The sequence below is a fragment of the Carassius carassius genome, chromosome 8 (genome assembly GCF_963082965.1).
Source record: "Carassius carassius chromosome 8, fCarCar2.1, whole genome shotgun sequence".
In the NCBI taxonomy this organism is placed as follows: Eukaryota; Metazoa; Chordata; class Actinopteri; order Cypriniformes; family Cyprinidae; genus Carassius; species Carassius carassius.
This window is the reverse complement of record NC_081762.1, coordinates 8,000,185-8,016,489: the sequence shown is the minus strand read 5'-3', so window position 1 is coordinate 8,016,489 and position 16,305 is coordinate 8,000,185. Positions and strand designations below refer to the sequence as shown.

The 16,305-nt window shown below is 33.7% G+C and overlaps 1 protein-coding gene across 1 annotated transcript; it reads right to left on the bottom strand.

Annotated features, from left to right (window-relative positions):
* Positions 1–622: 622 nt before the first annotated feature.
* On the bottom strand, positions 623–12,303 carry tuft1b (tuftelin 1b). Its single transcript, XM_059555897.1, has 12 exons — positions 12,152–12,303; positions 6,296–6,391; positions 5,258–5,361; positions 5,109–5,171; positions 4,867–4,956; positions 3,620–3,730; positions 3,310–3,530; positions 2,812–2,917; positions 1,797–1,880; positions 1,619–1,710; positions 1,220–1,446; positions 623–1,169 (listed from the first exon to the last, which is right to left on the bottom strand). The coding sequence occupies exons 3-11, from the start codon at positions 5,288–5,290 to the stop codon at positions 1,374–1,376; spliced, it is 873 nt and encodes a 290-aa protein (XP_059411880.1). The 5' UTR covers positions 5,291–5,361; positions 6,296–6,391; positions 12,152–12,303; the 3' UTR covers positions 623–1,169; positions 1,220–1,373.
* Between the last annotated feature and the right edge of the window lie 4,002 nt (positions 12,304–16,305).

Below are 16,305 nucleotides of genomic sequence, written 5' to 3'. Positions count from 1 at the left end.
ATGTATTTAATTGTAGTAAGTAAAAGGGCGAACAAAAACAGGTCATGATAATCTTGAATTATCTTTATAAAGTAAACATAAGCGCTTTTATATTAATATTTAAAGCTTAGCATTTACTAGACTGAAACAACTTGGGTTTACTTGATTATCCACACACTGTGTTTTAGCGAAATCATGTTAACATGTACGAGATATACATCAGGCTTTAGAGGAAAGTTTTGCCCCCCATCCATTAAAACTACAGTGATTTGATCATAAAACTAAGCATTATAATGGCTTCACAGATTTAACAACTGAGTCGAGTTTTGCTTATATTTTCAGACATTAAGTAGCATTTGTTTGTGTAGAGTTACATCTACTGATCTATATAGGTTCTCTATTATAGATCAGTGGTTACATCACTAGATGTCGCTGGTGTTCTGCGCTGAATTCGTCCGAGCACCGGACACAGACTGATAATGAGAGGAATATGATGGGTGGCTTATATCATACACTATATGACCGAAAGTATGTGCACAGATTATAATGCACTAGATCTCTTCAAATAAATCTGACATTTACCAGTATCTGTTATACCAGTTATTTAAAAAGTAACATCGTCATGCACAAATTGTGAGGGATCTTAAATACTTTTTTATTGATTAGCCCTTAAGATAAATACATATACCAGGCAAAATACAATACCAGAGAAATGTGCATAGCACTTCAATTCCATCTACAGTAACACATTTTTCACATTTAATAAGAGATGGATGAAAAGAGTTGAGCACAGAATACAGTAACAGAAAAACAATTGTTCTTCAAAACACAATACAATTACAGTTCCCAAAGGGAAAAGACAGCTTTGTAAGATACAGTGAATTCAGAAATGTATATTAGAGTTTATGCACATACATAGATCAAAATGGATCCTTACGTATCTATCTATACACTTTGGCTTTATCATTTTATTCAAATTGGCTGTCAGTATAACTATATTTATACAATGGCTATATTATCCGATTCTATACATGCCAAAACAGACATACTGACAGAACAGCAGGAAATATGAATATCACCACTTACATCTACTACTAATAATAAAGTTGCTTAAGGCATAAAAATGCTGTGTATGATCTGCAAATCTAATATACATGAGACATTTAAATTATTGTTGTATATACAAAGCACTGTATATATATATATATATATATATATATATATATATATATATATATACATATATATATAAAAAAGAAACCTCAAGTGCTACTCATGTGCTAAACAGAGAGATATTGCATAAATGTTGAGAGAAAAGGAAAGCTTGTTACTTCTTCTGCATTGTGTCTGTCACTCAATGACTCTCTCTTCCATCAGTTGCCTTCATCTGTTGTTCAGGACTTGATCTCGACCACTTTAATGAATGGCATAGACTTGTTTCTAGGACTTGCTGGCGTCAGAGGTTTGCTATAATACAAAATGTTAGACACTTATAATAATCAAATATCTTGTCCAGAATGTTTTTATGCTTTTGCTAAAAATTTTGGAGCTTGATAGACATGGTGAAAAACAACATGGTTTTATGAGGTTGTATAAATGAGGGGATATATAATAAGTATACGTTATAAGAAAGAAATACCTGTAGACAATTTTGGACCCCGTGTCTGAGTTATATGGATTAGACACTTGGTTGCCCAAATAATACTCCATCCGGTCATGAAACTCTCGATTCTGCAGGACACATTTGACAGGTTACAGTCACACAGTGAACAGCAGAGAAAAATAAAGCGGCTCTTTGAGATCACTCAGACTCTGACCTCAGCTTCGAGGAAAGCCACCCTCTCTTTAAGGTCGCCAATTACCCGGTCTCTTTGCTCCATTATGGTTCGAGAATTTTGCACCTGTTAACATATTTGGAAATATGAATTAATAAATGCAAGCACTTTTCTTACCCTCAAAATGATTTTAAGGTTTGAAATAAAGTTGAAATAAAATTTTAACAACCTACAGAAAAATTAAACAGAGCTAGATTTGCATAAGGCTTGGCTTGCATTTGTGATTTAAGTGTTCATGGAAGAAGTTATTATGTGTAAGAGCAGTTGAGCAGCAGGGAGGTTTCACTTCTCAACAAATGCTCTATATAATGCACAAATATCTATCTTAGTGATGCTTTCTAGAATTTTTATATAAATCTAAAATGTAAAGATTTAAAAAATATAAAAAAAATACAATTAAATTTTAAAAATGTAAATGTTTAAATAAAATTAAAAATATTATTTAATAATATTAATCATAATTTTAAAAAGTACTATCTGTGATGCTTTACAGCAGAATGGTGATATGAGATTTAAATATATATATATATATATATATATATATATATATATATATATATATATATATTAAATACTTTTAATAAATAAAGGAGTAAATCAAATTAGTTTTTAATTTATACTAAAATATAACTTAATTTTCTCAAATAAAAATTAATTAATGTGTATTTATTTATTTAATCTCACTTAATTTTATTAAATTAATTTAAAAATAACTTATTTAATTTCACTTTTCAAATTAAATTAAAATATTATATAACTTTATTAATAAATTAAAAAGTACTGTTTCAATTATGATTGATACATTTATACATAGCCTCTCTCCTCCCACCACTTTTCCCATTTTTCATGATCCAATCATGTCCCGCCCTACATTTTTTATCACTGAATATAAATAAAAATCACCACGTTACATATATAAAATGGTTTGTAAATGTCATTTAGCGATTTGTCTCTGTGATTGGGTGTTTCTCCAAATATCCTGTGCAGTAATTATTACCTGTTCGATCATGTTCCTGACTTTCCTTTGTTGACTTTTGAGCATGTCATCTAAGTTGTAGTTCTTATCCTTCAGAGTTGCCAGCTCCTTTTTCAGCTGTTCAGACCTGCAGTGCAGAAAACCTGTATGTTACACGTGTACACTCTCACAAATGATACTTGCATGCAACACAGAAACAACTGCATTAGCAACGTAGAGGGTGAGTCTACTTCTAACAATCAAGAATGAGTCAAAGTCGAATTCCGTGTGAGAGGAGTGACATTGAAAGATGAGTTTCTATGGCAGCACAATGCAGCTTAATAGAGTTGTAATTATGCCAACTTATTGTGTACTAAATAGCAGGTGGAAAATAATTAAACAAGCCAAGGAAACAGTGCAGTGCATTATGTATAGCTTACTAAATTGCAGGTGGAAAATATTTAATGTAGCCAAGGAAACAGCTTAACATATAAGAACAATGCATTTTTGTAATTTGGGCAAGCAAAAAAGAGGCCTGACCTGTCCTCACTATCGGTTATCTTCAGTCCTCGCAGTTTCTCAAGTTCAGCCTCGTTAGCAGCCAACTTTTCTCGTAGTGTGGCATTTTCCAGCTCCAAACCATGCATGAGCCTCTGCATCTCTTCCACTTTTTTGCCATGTTCCTCCGCCTTGGTTTCTGCCTTCTGTACGCGAGAGTTATGCTCCTCTAGAAACCGCCGCTGATATTCAAGGTTTTCTGCCTAAGGAAAGTTTCAAAAACTAAGATGCTCAGACACATTATATCACAATTATATTCATTTTCCTGGTATTTTTTAGTGACGTTTCTGACCTGTAATCTTTCTTTCTCCTCCTGGTGTCTCCTCTCCATCTCTTGCAGACGAGAGTACAGATGTTTAGTGACTTCTCTCAAGGCTAAAGTGCTTTCATCATCCTCCTGGCTCTGTACAAACATAAGAAAACATTAAAACTGCTCCAATATTTAATATATTTCTTTTGCATTCCTAACCTTAAAAAAATCTACCATACTATTATAGTAAAAAAGCAAGATACTATGTATTTTTGGTATTTGTATATTCTTTCAAGTCTTACTCTAGCTCATAGAAAAAAAAAGTTATTGTTATTTTAAGAAATGAAAAATATACTGTGTGCAAATGGGCGGTGCTGTATTTATTCAGTGCATTTCATATGTTCTTTTAGCATATTCTATAATTGGTAAATTTTTAAAAAGACAGTTTTTAGAAAAACAGTTTTTAGAATGATTTAAATAACTGTAATATAGGTTAATATGAGATTTATAAAAAATCTTTTCATGATAGATTTTCATATGATTTAAAGGTGTTCAAATCTGGGACAATGGTCAAACAAAATGTAATTTATTTAAAAAAAAACATTTTAAAAAAGCGAAAAATGACGTGGTTTAAATGTGTGGAGGTTTAAAAAAAACTATAAAATGTTTAAAAAAATATTTAATAGTAATCTCTTTAACAGAAATCTAAAGTTACTATTATTATTTTCTAAGTAAAAATAAACTTTGTGTGCACGGGAGGCGCTGAAGGTGTGTAGTTGAAGGCTTGTTTACTGAGCAGCCACAAGTTTGGCAACTGCTGCTCCCAAGGGCATCATGTCAGGGGTGTGACTTTTCACAGGCAGAAGCAAAAGGTTCATATGCGTACGCTCCCAAATCTCAGCACATGCAACTTAGCACATTACCATGAAAACAAGAAATAACATATCTGTAGTAATGTTTTCTGGCCAAATTATTTACAGATGAACGTCAGAGGCTAAACTGTATCTGCTACTTCGTGTCCATTATCGTCTGTACAAGAGAACAGGACTCCTATTTTCAGGCCATTTACAAACAGGGACGTTTTTGATATTGAATGCTAAATACCCTTAATGGAGGAATACTCACAATACTGCATTCAAACAACTGAAAGCTGATACAGCAAGTGGACTGAATGCTTTCGCTCTCTTTCTATGGGAGTGTCTCTGTTTGTTTGTGTTTGTGAGTTGCGTATACATTCTTGCGATTTAGGTGTGTGTTTATAATGGCGCAATGTATGACAAATAGTTTACCGGATGTTTAGAGTTAGAGCCGTTCACAAGTCCATTGGAGCCATTGGTTTTGCTGAGAAGTACGTCAACTTTAAAGCCATTGGATGGAATCTACAGTAGAGGACAATATGAGACCTCTAAGTTAATGGGAAAAATACAAGCAACTGAGGAAATAACTGACACTTACTTAAAAAATAATTAATAGTATGTCTAACAGTATATTGATTTTGTGAAATTCATCTGACCAGGTGACAATATAGTACCTTATTATTATTGTTTTGCCTGGCTGCCATTTGCTCTTGCAGAGTCTTCAGACAGTATCTCACCTGACGACAAACACAACACCGATTATACACTCACACAAATAGCACACATTTTTCACGGTTAATGAGTGGGCGGTAAAAACACTGACCTCTTGCACCTGTGCAACCTCATCAGTCAACATCTTGACACGATTCTGCTTTCTCTCCACAGTTGATCCTCTGCTCTGTGGATTTGGTACTTCACTTACAATAGCTGGTAAAACAAATAAAGGGGTCTTACCATTCATTTGTAAACGTCGCTCTGTCTAAAGTCTGCTGAGGTTTTAAAGGACTTAGATGAGTAGTCAGTAATTATTTGTTGTTTTTGGACCAACATCTCAAATGCATCACATACAACAGCATTTGGTAGTAGAAATGACCATGTAAATGAAATTAAGGGGCAAAAAAACTTTCTATATGCTTTCACTACTCCTTAATTCCTGCCTGTTCCAGCAGTGGTTTTACCAAACTGTATTTTCATCATACAACCAAATACACATTACCATTCAAGTTTGGGGTTGGTAAGATTTTTTTAAATTATTCTCTTCGGCTAACCAAGCCTATTTTTCCTTGATTAAAATACGGTAAAAAATGTTTATTATATATATATATATATATGCAATTTATGCCTGTGATGCTGAATTAAATAATTCAAATTTGATTCAAGAAAATAATTCTTATTATTTTCAATGCTGAAAACAGTTATGCTGATTAATATTTTTTGCATAACATCTTAGATGAAAGTTTAAAAGAACAGCATTTCTTTGAAATAAAAATCTTTTTGCATGCTTCATGAATAAAAATATGAATTGCTTTAAAAGAATTCTCTTTTTTGTAATGTTGTAAGATAAAATATTAAATATTGTAATGGTTTAAGATTAAATAAAATATATTTATTAAAACAAATCTAATTCTAATTACAGATTTTATAGTTTCATAATCAATAAGATATATACATTAAAGGCATCTGAAAATTAGCAGAAAATTTGTTTAAATATTGGCCTACATTTAAAGTGAGCAACATATAAACAAAATAAAAAAACTCTTCAATAATTAATCTGGATATTCAAGTGCCTTTATATATGTGTGTGTGTGTGTGTGTGTGTGTGTGTGTGTGTGTGTTTGTATATGGAGGAAAAAGTGTATACCTGTAAGATTTTCTTCAAAGTCTCGACAATCTGATTCTGTAGTTGTGCAGTGACTCCTGCAATCTTTCTGTTTATGCAGTGACTGCTGTGATATTTCTAAGTGGAAAAAAAGAGAAAAGAATGAGGGTGTGAAGAACAGATAATTAGAGAAAAAAGAGATTAGGAGGGAGACAAGTTTCCAAAAGACACCGGAACAAACCGTCAATTAGACAAAATAAAAGCCCAATTATATTTATGTAATCTCCACAGCAAACAGTCCCATGTAATGAGGACAATGGAAACATATGTACACCTTTATTTCTATGGCAGCCAAAAATCCTTCTTTAAGGCTTTGAGACATTGCGAAAATGAAAGATGAAGAAGTGAAAGCTCCAAAAAAAAAAAAAAAGAAAAAAAAAGAATTGCGGAACAACATCATATTACATAATTGAGTACTTAATCCAGCAATTTAAAGATGATGCAATCTTTTCCGTGCTAAATAGCTTTCAGAATCCGTAGATTAATATGCAGACAAGAATGAGTATGGCATTAGTATGCCGATTTCCCAGAAAGAGCGTAAATGCTGTGACTCTACTGAAAACCATTGACTCAACCAATGACACTAGTTTTGGGACAAGATTGCCTGTTTGTCCAGCCAATGGTAGACAGAGGGAGTGTTCGGGAAGCCTTTATGGAAACGGTCGTTATTTTTGAAAAGCTCAATACATATCAAACTGTCTCCTTTTCAAAATGCCAGAACTGATTTATGAGTCATGACAAAGCATTTACAATTGCAAACAAAGGTTTATTAATGTATTTAATCTGTGGTTTACTGCAAATAAACGTTTCTTAAGACAGTCATGTAACATCTGTTCTGTAGAATCGAGAGGAAGTGATTACACCTAACAGAGTCAACAAGTCCACGCAGGAGAACAACAGAAGAAAGGGGTTTGATCCTCTGGGATGTGACCACAGACAGCAGAAAGAGATCCTGAATAAAAGTGAGATCACTTGTGCAGACTGCTGATTCACTCCACTTCCAGCTACACCAGATACCAGCGAAGGGTGGATGCACGCTGGAGAGCGTCTGTGTAAACAGATGACAAGCCTTGTATGGTGGAGGTGTAGGTGTAGTGGCTGTGCATGGCTTGTTCATGTTAGTATGAGCTGCCTCTGTGAATTTTATGATCCAAGAGATAAAGAACACCTTTTTGGAGATTAGCGTGTAAGTGTAATGCTTACGCTAGTGTGTCATCACTGTCTGGGTCACTGCGGTGTGTGTGAAATACCAGAAATGTTAAACACACAGCATGAATATAATAATACACTACAGGTCAACTAAATTATCTGCTGACCAGGTTAATAAAAGCCACAACTGATACAATGACTAGCTTTTCAATGAAATGCTGTAATGCTGTTGTGGTATATTACTGATTCAAATTCATTTAAAGTGACAGTAAAGTCATCTATAGTGATACAAATGTTTTCTATTTCAACTAAATGCTGTTTGTTTGAATCAAAATACATGATTAATCAAAAGAAACGTAAAACAATAATCACAGTTTCCATTAAAAATACTTAGCAGGACATTGAAAATAATAAGAAAGGTTTCTTGAGCAGCAAATCAATATATGAGAATAATTTCTGGTGGATCATTCGACACTGAAAACTGGAGTAATGATGCTGAAAATTCAGCTTTGCATCACAGCAGTAAAATTACATTTGAATATACATTAAATAGTAAATTTTAATTGGTAATAATATTGGTGTTTAGGCTAAATTTTTGATGAGATAAATGCAGCCTTGGCAACAACAAATTTTACAGACCAGAAACTTTTGAACATATGTTTATTTCTGATATACATTTTTTTTATAATATAATATTATATTATGCGTAATATAATAATAATTCAATATAAATGTGCCAAATTGACACATCTGTTTCTGCCCTATATAAAAATGTTATATATAAATTAAACATCAAAAAAATATAATAACTCTTTGTTTGTTATTGGGCTGGTAAGTGAAAGATTAGAGGTTCAGACTTTACAACAGGCATTTGCTTTTTTTTGTGTGTGTGTGTGGGGGGGGGGGGGGGGTCTTGAAAATTATATTTAAAATGTATTAAATTGCATATTTATTAAATATTTACATTAATGTTTGTTTTTTGTTTTTTTACACTTATTAAAAAGTATTATTTCTAAAGGCACTCAAATACAAAAGACAAGCATGGCCTATGCAATTTAACATAACTTACTATAACTTAGAGACCACTTATGGCTATAGAATTCTTGCAGTACTTTGCAGGTTTTTATTTATTTATTTATTTATTTATTTTATGAATTGATTATTTTGACCATGCACCTGCCTGGAATTTCCAGGACTTTCATTCCTATGATATGCAAATCCGTCTGTATTTATCTGGTTTGTGCTTCTGTAATTCTTTGTGTGCCCACACATGAAAAGCAGCACACATGTGCAAATGCATAAAAGCCTTAGAAGTTGCACTGAAAAATCATCAGCCCTGGCATGTTTTATCCTCGCAGGCAGAGTAAAGAGGATGTGAGCAAGAACAACAGCCTTGGGGTGAATCTGCAAACTGACACGCATGGCACATAAATACTCAAGAGTACAGCAGTTTTGAAAAAGAACACTTCAAACTTGACAGAAAAACATGCAGCGAAAAAGTGCATTCTGGGGAGAAAAAGGGAAAGTTTTAATTGAGCACTGCCACTCCCCATGCACCTCGCAAGCAAGACTTAATGTTCTTTTTTTGAGTGCACACACCCTCTCATTACCTTGAACATCTGTCATGCATCACTTTGCATTTGCCGTCATCATTGATTCTGAATCTGGTTAATAATTTGTATCCTAATGGTTTATTCTTCGTGCCATCAGATCGCTGTCTCAGTCCTTTGATACACAGTTACCCTCAAGGCAAGACATGAGCATGCACTTATAAACAAACACATTAAATTCTGCCTTTGACGTCAAGATTTAATGAATAAGGGCGAAATGGCCTTCACATGAAGAAATACCAAGAACCTATTTGCATAAGAAGCTTTAGGCATTTGAACAGGAATTGTTGCAATGCTGAATTGACCTGTATCTCTACATTCACTAACAACTCAACCATAATACAAAGTAGCTGTTCTAACAGTTCTTAACTTTCAAACAGACTTTCAAACAGACTTCATTCCACAGCCTGTACAGTAGCCTCCACAGCAATCCGGATGTGTCCCATTACATAAGACAGGACACCGAGATGAGAAATATGAAAAAAAAAAACCTGCAGTTTGCTTTGGAAAACCTGATATGCCGAACACATGGACAAGTTCTGACCAGGCCGGGGTATAATAAAGCTTGTTTACTGTAAATGCATGGACACTTCAAGTGATAAAGAACTATAAATGTGAACTCAAGGTCAAGTATGCATGCATTTAAAATACTTAAATACTCAATAATGTATGTTTGTCTGAAACTTATGAATGCTGCAAAAAAGTTAAGAGATCAAATATGAAGCCACTTCATTATTTTTTTTATTACTTTTCATCTGTTCTAGGTGTGCAGCCGATTCTGTTTTATGTGTTGCTTCAAGTTCTGATCCTGTGGAATTTGCTAGAAGCGTACATGCACTTGCTGTTCACTTTTGTACAAGCATGTCTGGCACATCTGCTTGCGGGAGTTAACAGTTAACAGACCAGAAACAGATGGATGGTACTAAAAACGGTGGCTTCCCAAAAGTCTGGGAATTTAATTTAAAAAAAAAATTTAAAAAAATTATATATATGGTTTTTTTTTGTATTTAAGGAAAAAGTTAAGTAAAAAAAAAAAAAAAAAAGGATTCTGCACAATTTCACTCAAATTGATTAATTAATTTGTAATTATTATTTTTAATTAGAAAAATGCAAAAATGTAAGTCCTTTGCAACCCCCTGTATAAAGTGAATTGATGAATCATAAGTGAACAGAAGTAGCAGGAATAATTAAAGATTTAACTTCCAAAATTCACTTAGTAAACATGTACTGAGACACACATACACACACATCCATAAACCCTTCAGGTGCAGAACTGAAGTTTACAGAAGGTGCACATCCATAAAAAAGAAATGTAAAAAATCAGCGATATCTGCTCATCTCAGTGAAAACCCAGCAGCAATCTTCTGTAATTAATACAGTCAGCCCATTAAAATGTGTACTTATGCGTCATCTCATACTAATGCACAGCCTCTTCTCATGCAATGTTATTAACCAATCTTATGCAAAAACTTGTTCAGCCTTTGTTCAGTCAGAATGCTGATGTAAATCTGTAATGAGAAACTTTTTTATCAATTGACATGAATCCAAAAACAACAAAAACTGACCGTTTAAGTGGAAATAAAAATGATAGTGTACATTTGGATCCTTGGGGGTTTCTGTCAACACATGCATCTGGCTAACAAGTAAGGTTTTGTGTAGCTAATTCCTTTTTATGATTTACATATTTCCAAAGGATCAAAGGCTTTGCATATCAGTATGAAGAAAAGCTACAAAAATGCAAATCAAAATTGTCAAGATTACACTATAGAAGTTTTTTTTTCTACTATAATACTCACACCAAAGCCCCAAAAGCTTGGAACATCATGAGGGTGAGTAAACGATGACAATATTTATTTGTTTGTTTGAAATATCTTTTTAAACCTGCAAAAATTCCACATATGTGATATATTAATATAAAGAGATAGATTCTTCTTGCGTGTGAATTTGTGTTGACATGAAGGCGACTGCTAGATTTCACACACACACACACACACACACACATACATATCTCATTCTGAAAGGCCATCTGACACACATCAAAGGCATAAAAAGGTGTTACAATCCATAAGTGAGGTTACCAGCTACCTCATTTATCCTTTTTATCAAAAGAAATGACCTCATCTTGCCTCCCAGAGCAACTGTGCATAGTTTGTGCCAAGACATGAGCTAAACTCAATGAGTCAGCAAAGTACTTGAATTAGATAATACTGGTTTAGATTGGGTCAAATCAGCCACCCTAGACTGTTTTCATTTAGAAATGATGCATCAATTTTGGTGCTCTTGACAACAATCTGAAGAATTTGCTAGAAGCAAATCTGCTTGTGAAATTCACATTGTTTTAAATATATGTTGCATACAGGCTATATGGTATTTAACCTTTAAGCAAATATTTTATTATATAATCATAAATTGCTATAATAATAGTCAAACTCGATGTGTTTGAAACGGTTGCCATGAAGAGTTTGTATTTCCACAGAGATATGAAATTACACCAGTGCCAGCTAATGGGCATAAAGAGAGATAAACAAATGAGTCAGCTTATTACATTTTCCATACAGAGGAGATGAGCAAACATAGATGGTATCTGATAAGATGTATAATCATATAAACTATTATCACCAAACCATGCTATGCTGGTCAGTCATAAAGTTTCAGTTATTAGTTGGTCCAGTTAAAAATCGCACAAAGATAACCATTGAACACAGCCTAAAGTATACACCAAACACAACAGCAGACTAAGAATATAATTACATGGGAACTTTGGGTTTTTCTGTCCTGGTACAACTAACACTTATTGGTTAGGACGGAACACAGGCCAGCCACAAACATTTTTGTGACATTCTTAAAGTGTAATGTTGAATGCTAAAACAATAGAAACTTTAACCCAGGAATAGTTTAACCTAAGAACAAACTATCACGACATACTCTCACGAATGAAAAGTAACAAACATCGGAATTTCCCAACTGAATAAAAAAGTAATAAATCTTAACATTAAGTTAAAATATTTTAATATGTAGTTTATCATAAATACTGCTACTACAACAGAAATTAATACGAACAAAAGGCGTTCCAGCTTACCCTGCTGAAGACACAAGCAGTCTCTCTGCTCTGTTCTGGCTGCATGTGTTTTTCTGGTGACTCATTTAGTGTGAAGGCTGAGTTTTGCCAGAGAAGGCGAGAAGGCAGGGGTGAGTCTCCCGCGGTCCAGCCCTGATGCCCCGGATGCCCCGGATGCCCCAGCAGCCGTCGCTCGACAGCGCTCCCTTCAGGACTGCTGCAGCATGTACACAACGAAACAACAGATTTTTCTCGAAATAAATTGGTGAGGTAGTATCAGAACAATTAAAAACAGTAATGCACATAATAAAGACGTGGTTACTCTACGTAACTAATCAATTTAGTCCTTTTCCTTAATCGTCGTAAACATAAATTAATTTGACGAATGAACTGTACTACTTTCACACTGACATGATAACAGCAGTCATATGTGCAGAATAATAAAAAAGCTCATTTTAAAATGTGATATAGTGATCTGCATAGGTAGAACTGTACATGATACAAATACTGTATACTTCATTAATGCTTTCCATATTGAAATAGTTTTATATATAGGCCTATTTAACTTTTTACTAGCTGGCACTTTTAAATCTTCAGAACATTTCAAAATCTGAAGGACCGGAGCTAATGTTCATTTTTAATTAATGAATTCAATCAATTAAAATAAGCATGCGTCTATAACGCAAAAGGAGAATGATATTTATTGTTTAACTGACCTAGTTTGCCAAACCCTGCCTAATAACATTATAAACATGGATTTTACAGAACTTTTCATACGTAAAGGTATTTAGTTATTTGTAGATTCATTTTAATAGATTACACATTTATGAAAACAAATGCAATCGATTTGAAAAAGGTGTCGTTATACATTTTTGGGCTGCATTTACAAAGTTTTGACCAGCAGTTTCTACCAGCCTGGTGTTTCGGACACATCTTAACATTTTTATGCAAATCTTTTTTTGAAGCAAATGTTTCAGAGATTCATAAATCTCATGCCTGAACACTGAGAAAATAGGGGGGGGGGGGGGGGGGTCAGGACAGGACAGAATCTAGGGCTAACATTAAATATTAATGCAGTGCTATTGTCCCTTGCGGAGTGTGGGATTACTTTACTTTTAAAGTGAAATAGATTACTTCGCTTCTCGGCCTTTTGGCTAAGATCAAGTGTGATCGACCCAGATGGATCCAACGAGAGAGGATGCACCTTTGCCGACCATGGTGGTGCGGCTGAAGAATACTGTTCGTTTACAAGTCAAGGTGGATGCAGCTGCTGACGTTAAGAGAAGATTTGGAAGAGAGTTCGTGGTTACTGAACTGTTGAGAGATATTTTTGGTGTTTCGGCATGTTTAATTTTTTGTTTGCAAGATTTTTCAAGCTCTGGCTTTATGGATTTGACTTTTTTCCAACTGAGAGACTGCGTGGCATTTAGGATAGCAAAGTCCACTAAAGGAGGTAGAGCTTTTTCACATTTGGCTCCCAAACTCTGGAATAGCCTTCCTGATAATGTTCGGGGTTCAGACACACTCTCTCTGTTTAAATCTAGATTAAAAACGCATCTCTTTCGCCAAGCATTCGAATAATGTATCTCTTAAATTGTGAGTGTAGTTGCATCTGCATTTTTATTCTTTAGCTTGGGTTAAACTAATTTTACTTTGTTGGATCAGCAGCTATGCTAATGATGTCTCTATCTTGTTTCTATGTTTTGCCACGGGATTTACATCCCGTGGTAACTAGGATTTACACAAGCTCCAGTCTGGATCCAGAACACCTGAGAAGAGATGATGCTGACCCTCAGAGGACCCCAGATGATCCTAACCTTGAATCAACAAACAGAACTAACAATTATTGCTACATGTGTGACTGCATCATATAATTACTATTAATTAATAATATTGATAGTTCATCATCTAGCTGACTACGTCTTGTATTATTATTATTATTTTTAATTTTCTGTAAAGTTGCTTTGTAACGATTTGTATTGTAAAAAGCGCTATACAAATAAACTTGAATTGAATTGAAAAAAAAACTTTGAAAGGAATGTATCTGAATGTTAGCTAGTTCAAACGGAGCAGAAATACATCAAGCAAATCATCTTTAAGCTTGATTCTGTCTTCATGTTTTGTTGGCATTTGAGCGAACTGCCAGCACAGCATCACAATAATGACACAACTTGCCTGCTTTATCCAAAAATCAGTATCATGGCAGATCATTTGCATACTTCACAGCTTTAAAAGAACAGTGTCAGTTACATAACAGCAATGTGCTGAGTGAAGACTCTTGGCCTTAAGACAGCCAGTGTGCATTGTGAGAGCCAGATGTTTGCAGAACAAACAAAGACGGTGTGAGAGACTGTGTGGTTCAAATGTAGCCTATGTGGTTTGCAGATTTCTGTTAAAGTGGTACATTATTAAAATATAATAATAATTTCAAAACAAAAAAATGCATCAAATGTTCTTTTGTTGGCCTTGGGAGACAGAATTTTTATTTTTTAAAGAAATTAATATTTGTATTCAGCAAGGATGTATTAAAATGATCAAAAGTGACAATAATATATTCTTTTGATGATACTCTTTCAAATCATGAAAGCATCCTGCAAAACATGTACCATATTTCCACCAAAATATGAAGAGCAGCACAATTGTTTTTAATATTGATAATAATAAGAAAGTTTCTTGAGCACCAAATAACAAAATAATAATATTAAAATATTAAAATAATAACAAAAATAAAACAAGCAATTTAACAACTTTAAAAATGATTACTTAATTAAAATGAATTTAAAAACAGTTAGAAAATGATTTTACATATAAAAAAAACAGTGAAAATATAGTGCAATCAGTTCGGACATTGCACAGTGCTCATTCAATAAATGCAAAGCTAAACAGATGAGTTTTGAGTCTAGATTTAAATGTGACTAGTGTTTTAGCACATCTGATCTCTTCTGGAAGCTGATTCCAACTGCGGGAAGCATAGTAACTAAAGGAGGACTCCCCTTGTTTTGAGTGAACCCTTGGTATTTCTAACTGACTCGATCCTAATGATCTGAGTGCTCTGTTAGGTTAATATTCAGTGAGCATATCTGAAATATGGGCTTAACAACTGCAGTTTTTAAGGAGTTTGGAAATGTCCCAGAAAGAAGTGAGGTGTTCACGACTTCTAAAAGATCTGCTTCTAAGCAGTTAAGCACACTTTGGAAAAAAGATGTGGGAAGTGTGTCAACATAGCAGCTTGACGATTTTAGGTGCTGCTTTATGTCTTCCAGAATTTTGCTATCAACTTATATGAAAACACATGATATTGCATTCCATTTTTGAGTGAAACTACATACAAGCTGTCACACAAGCACACACTAATATTATGAATATATTACCATGTTATACAAAAAAATGGGCGTAGAAATTTTTTTACTGATAAATGCAGAAACAGCAAGTAACACATTTAATTAAACATTATATTTTTTTAAAGAAGAAAGACTTAAATACACCACAAAAAATCTGTGTATAGTATTTTCTTAATTCTAAACTCTAACAATATTTGTTTTATTTACAATTTTGATAATTGTTATGTATACTTTTTTACAGTGCAGCATTTCCTTGTAAAACATACTCCAATAATGTTTCACATGAAACTATAATTGCTTGGTTCAATCAATGCACAGCATTAAAAAGTGACTATACTGCATACACAACAGAAGTACTGTATATATATATACAACACAGTGAGGTTTTCAGTGACCTCAGTTGTTCTCCTTCTAGCAACAAAGTTACATAATCTTAATAATTTACATAATACATGTATCTTGTCATCACAAGCTCAATAAAATCAGTTCACACATGTAAAACTTGAGTAATTCAGCTCAGTGAATGTGTGAGTGAACTTAACCATTTCAGTTGCAAATAGATAAAATAGTGTTGTTTTCAACTAATAATACATAATGCATCTCTATCTTACAGTGTTTAATTCCGTTTGGTTTAATTCAGTTGTGGACTGTGAAACTGGTTTTCTTCATACAGTATTAACATTAGTTATGATTCTTCACTAATGCTGGCAAAGAATGCAGGTCAGGGACAAGGAATTTTGTTTGCTTCATTTACATCTACTCTGGAAGCATAATATCACAAAAACATATTACTAGAAATGCATTAAACATGAACCACACTCTCTGAATAAAACC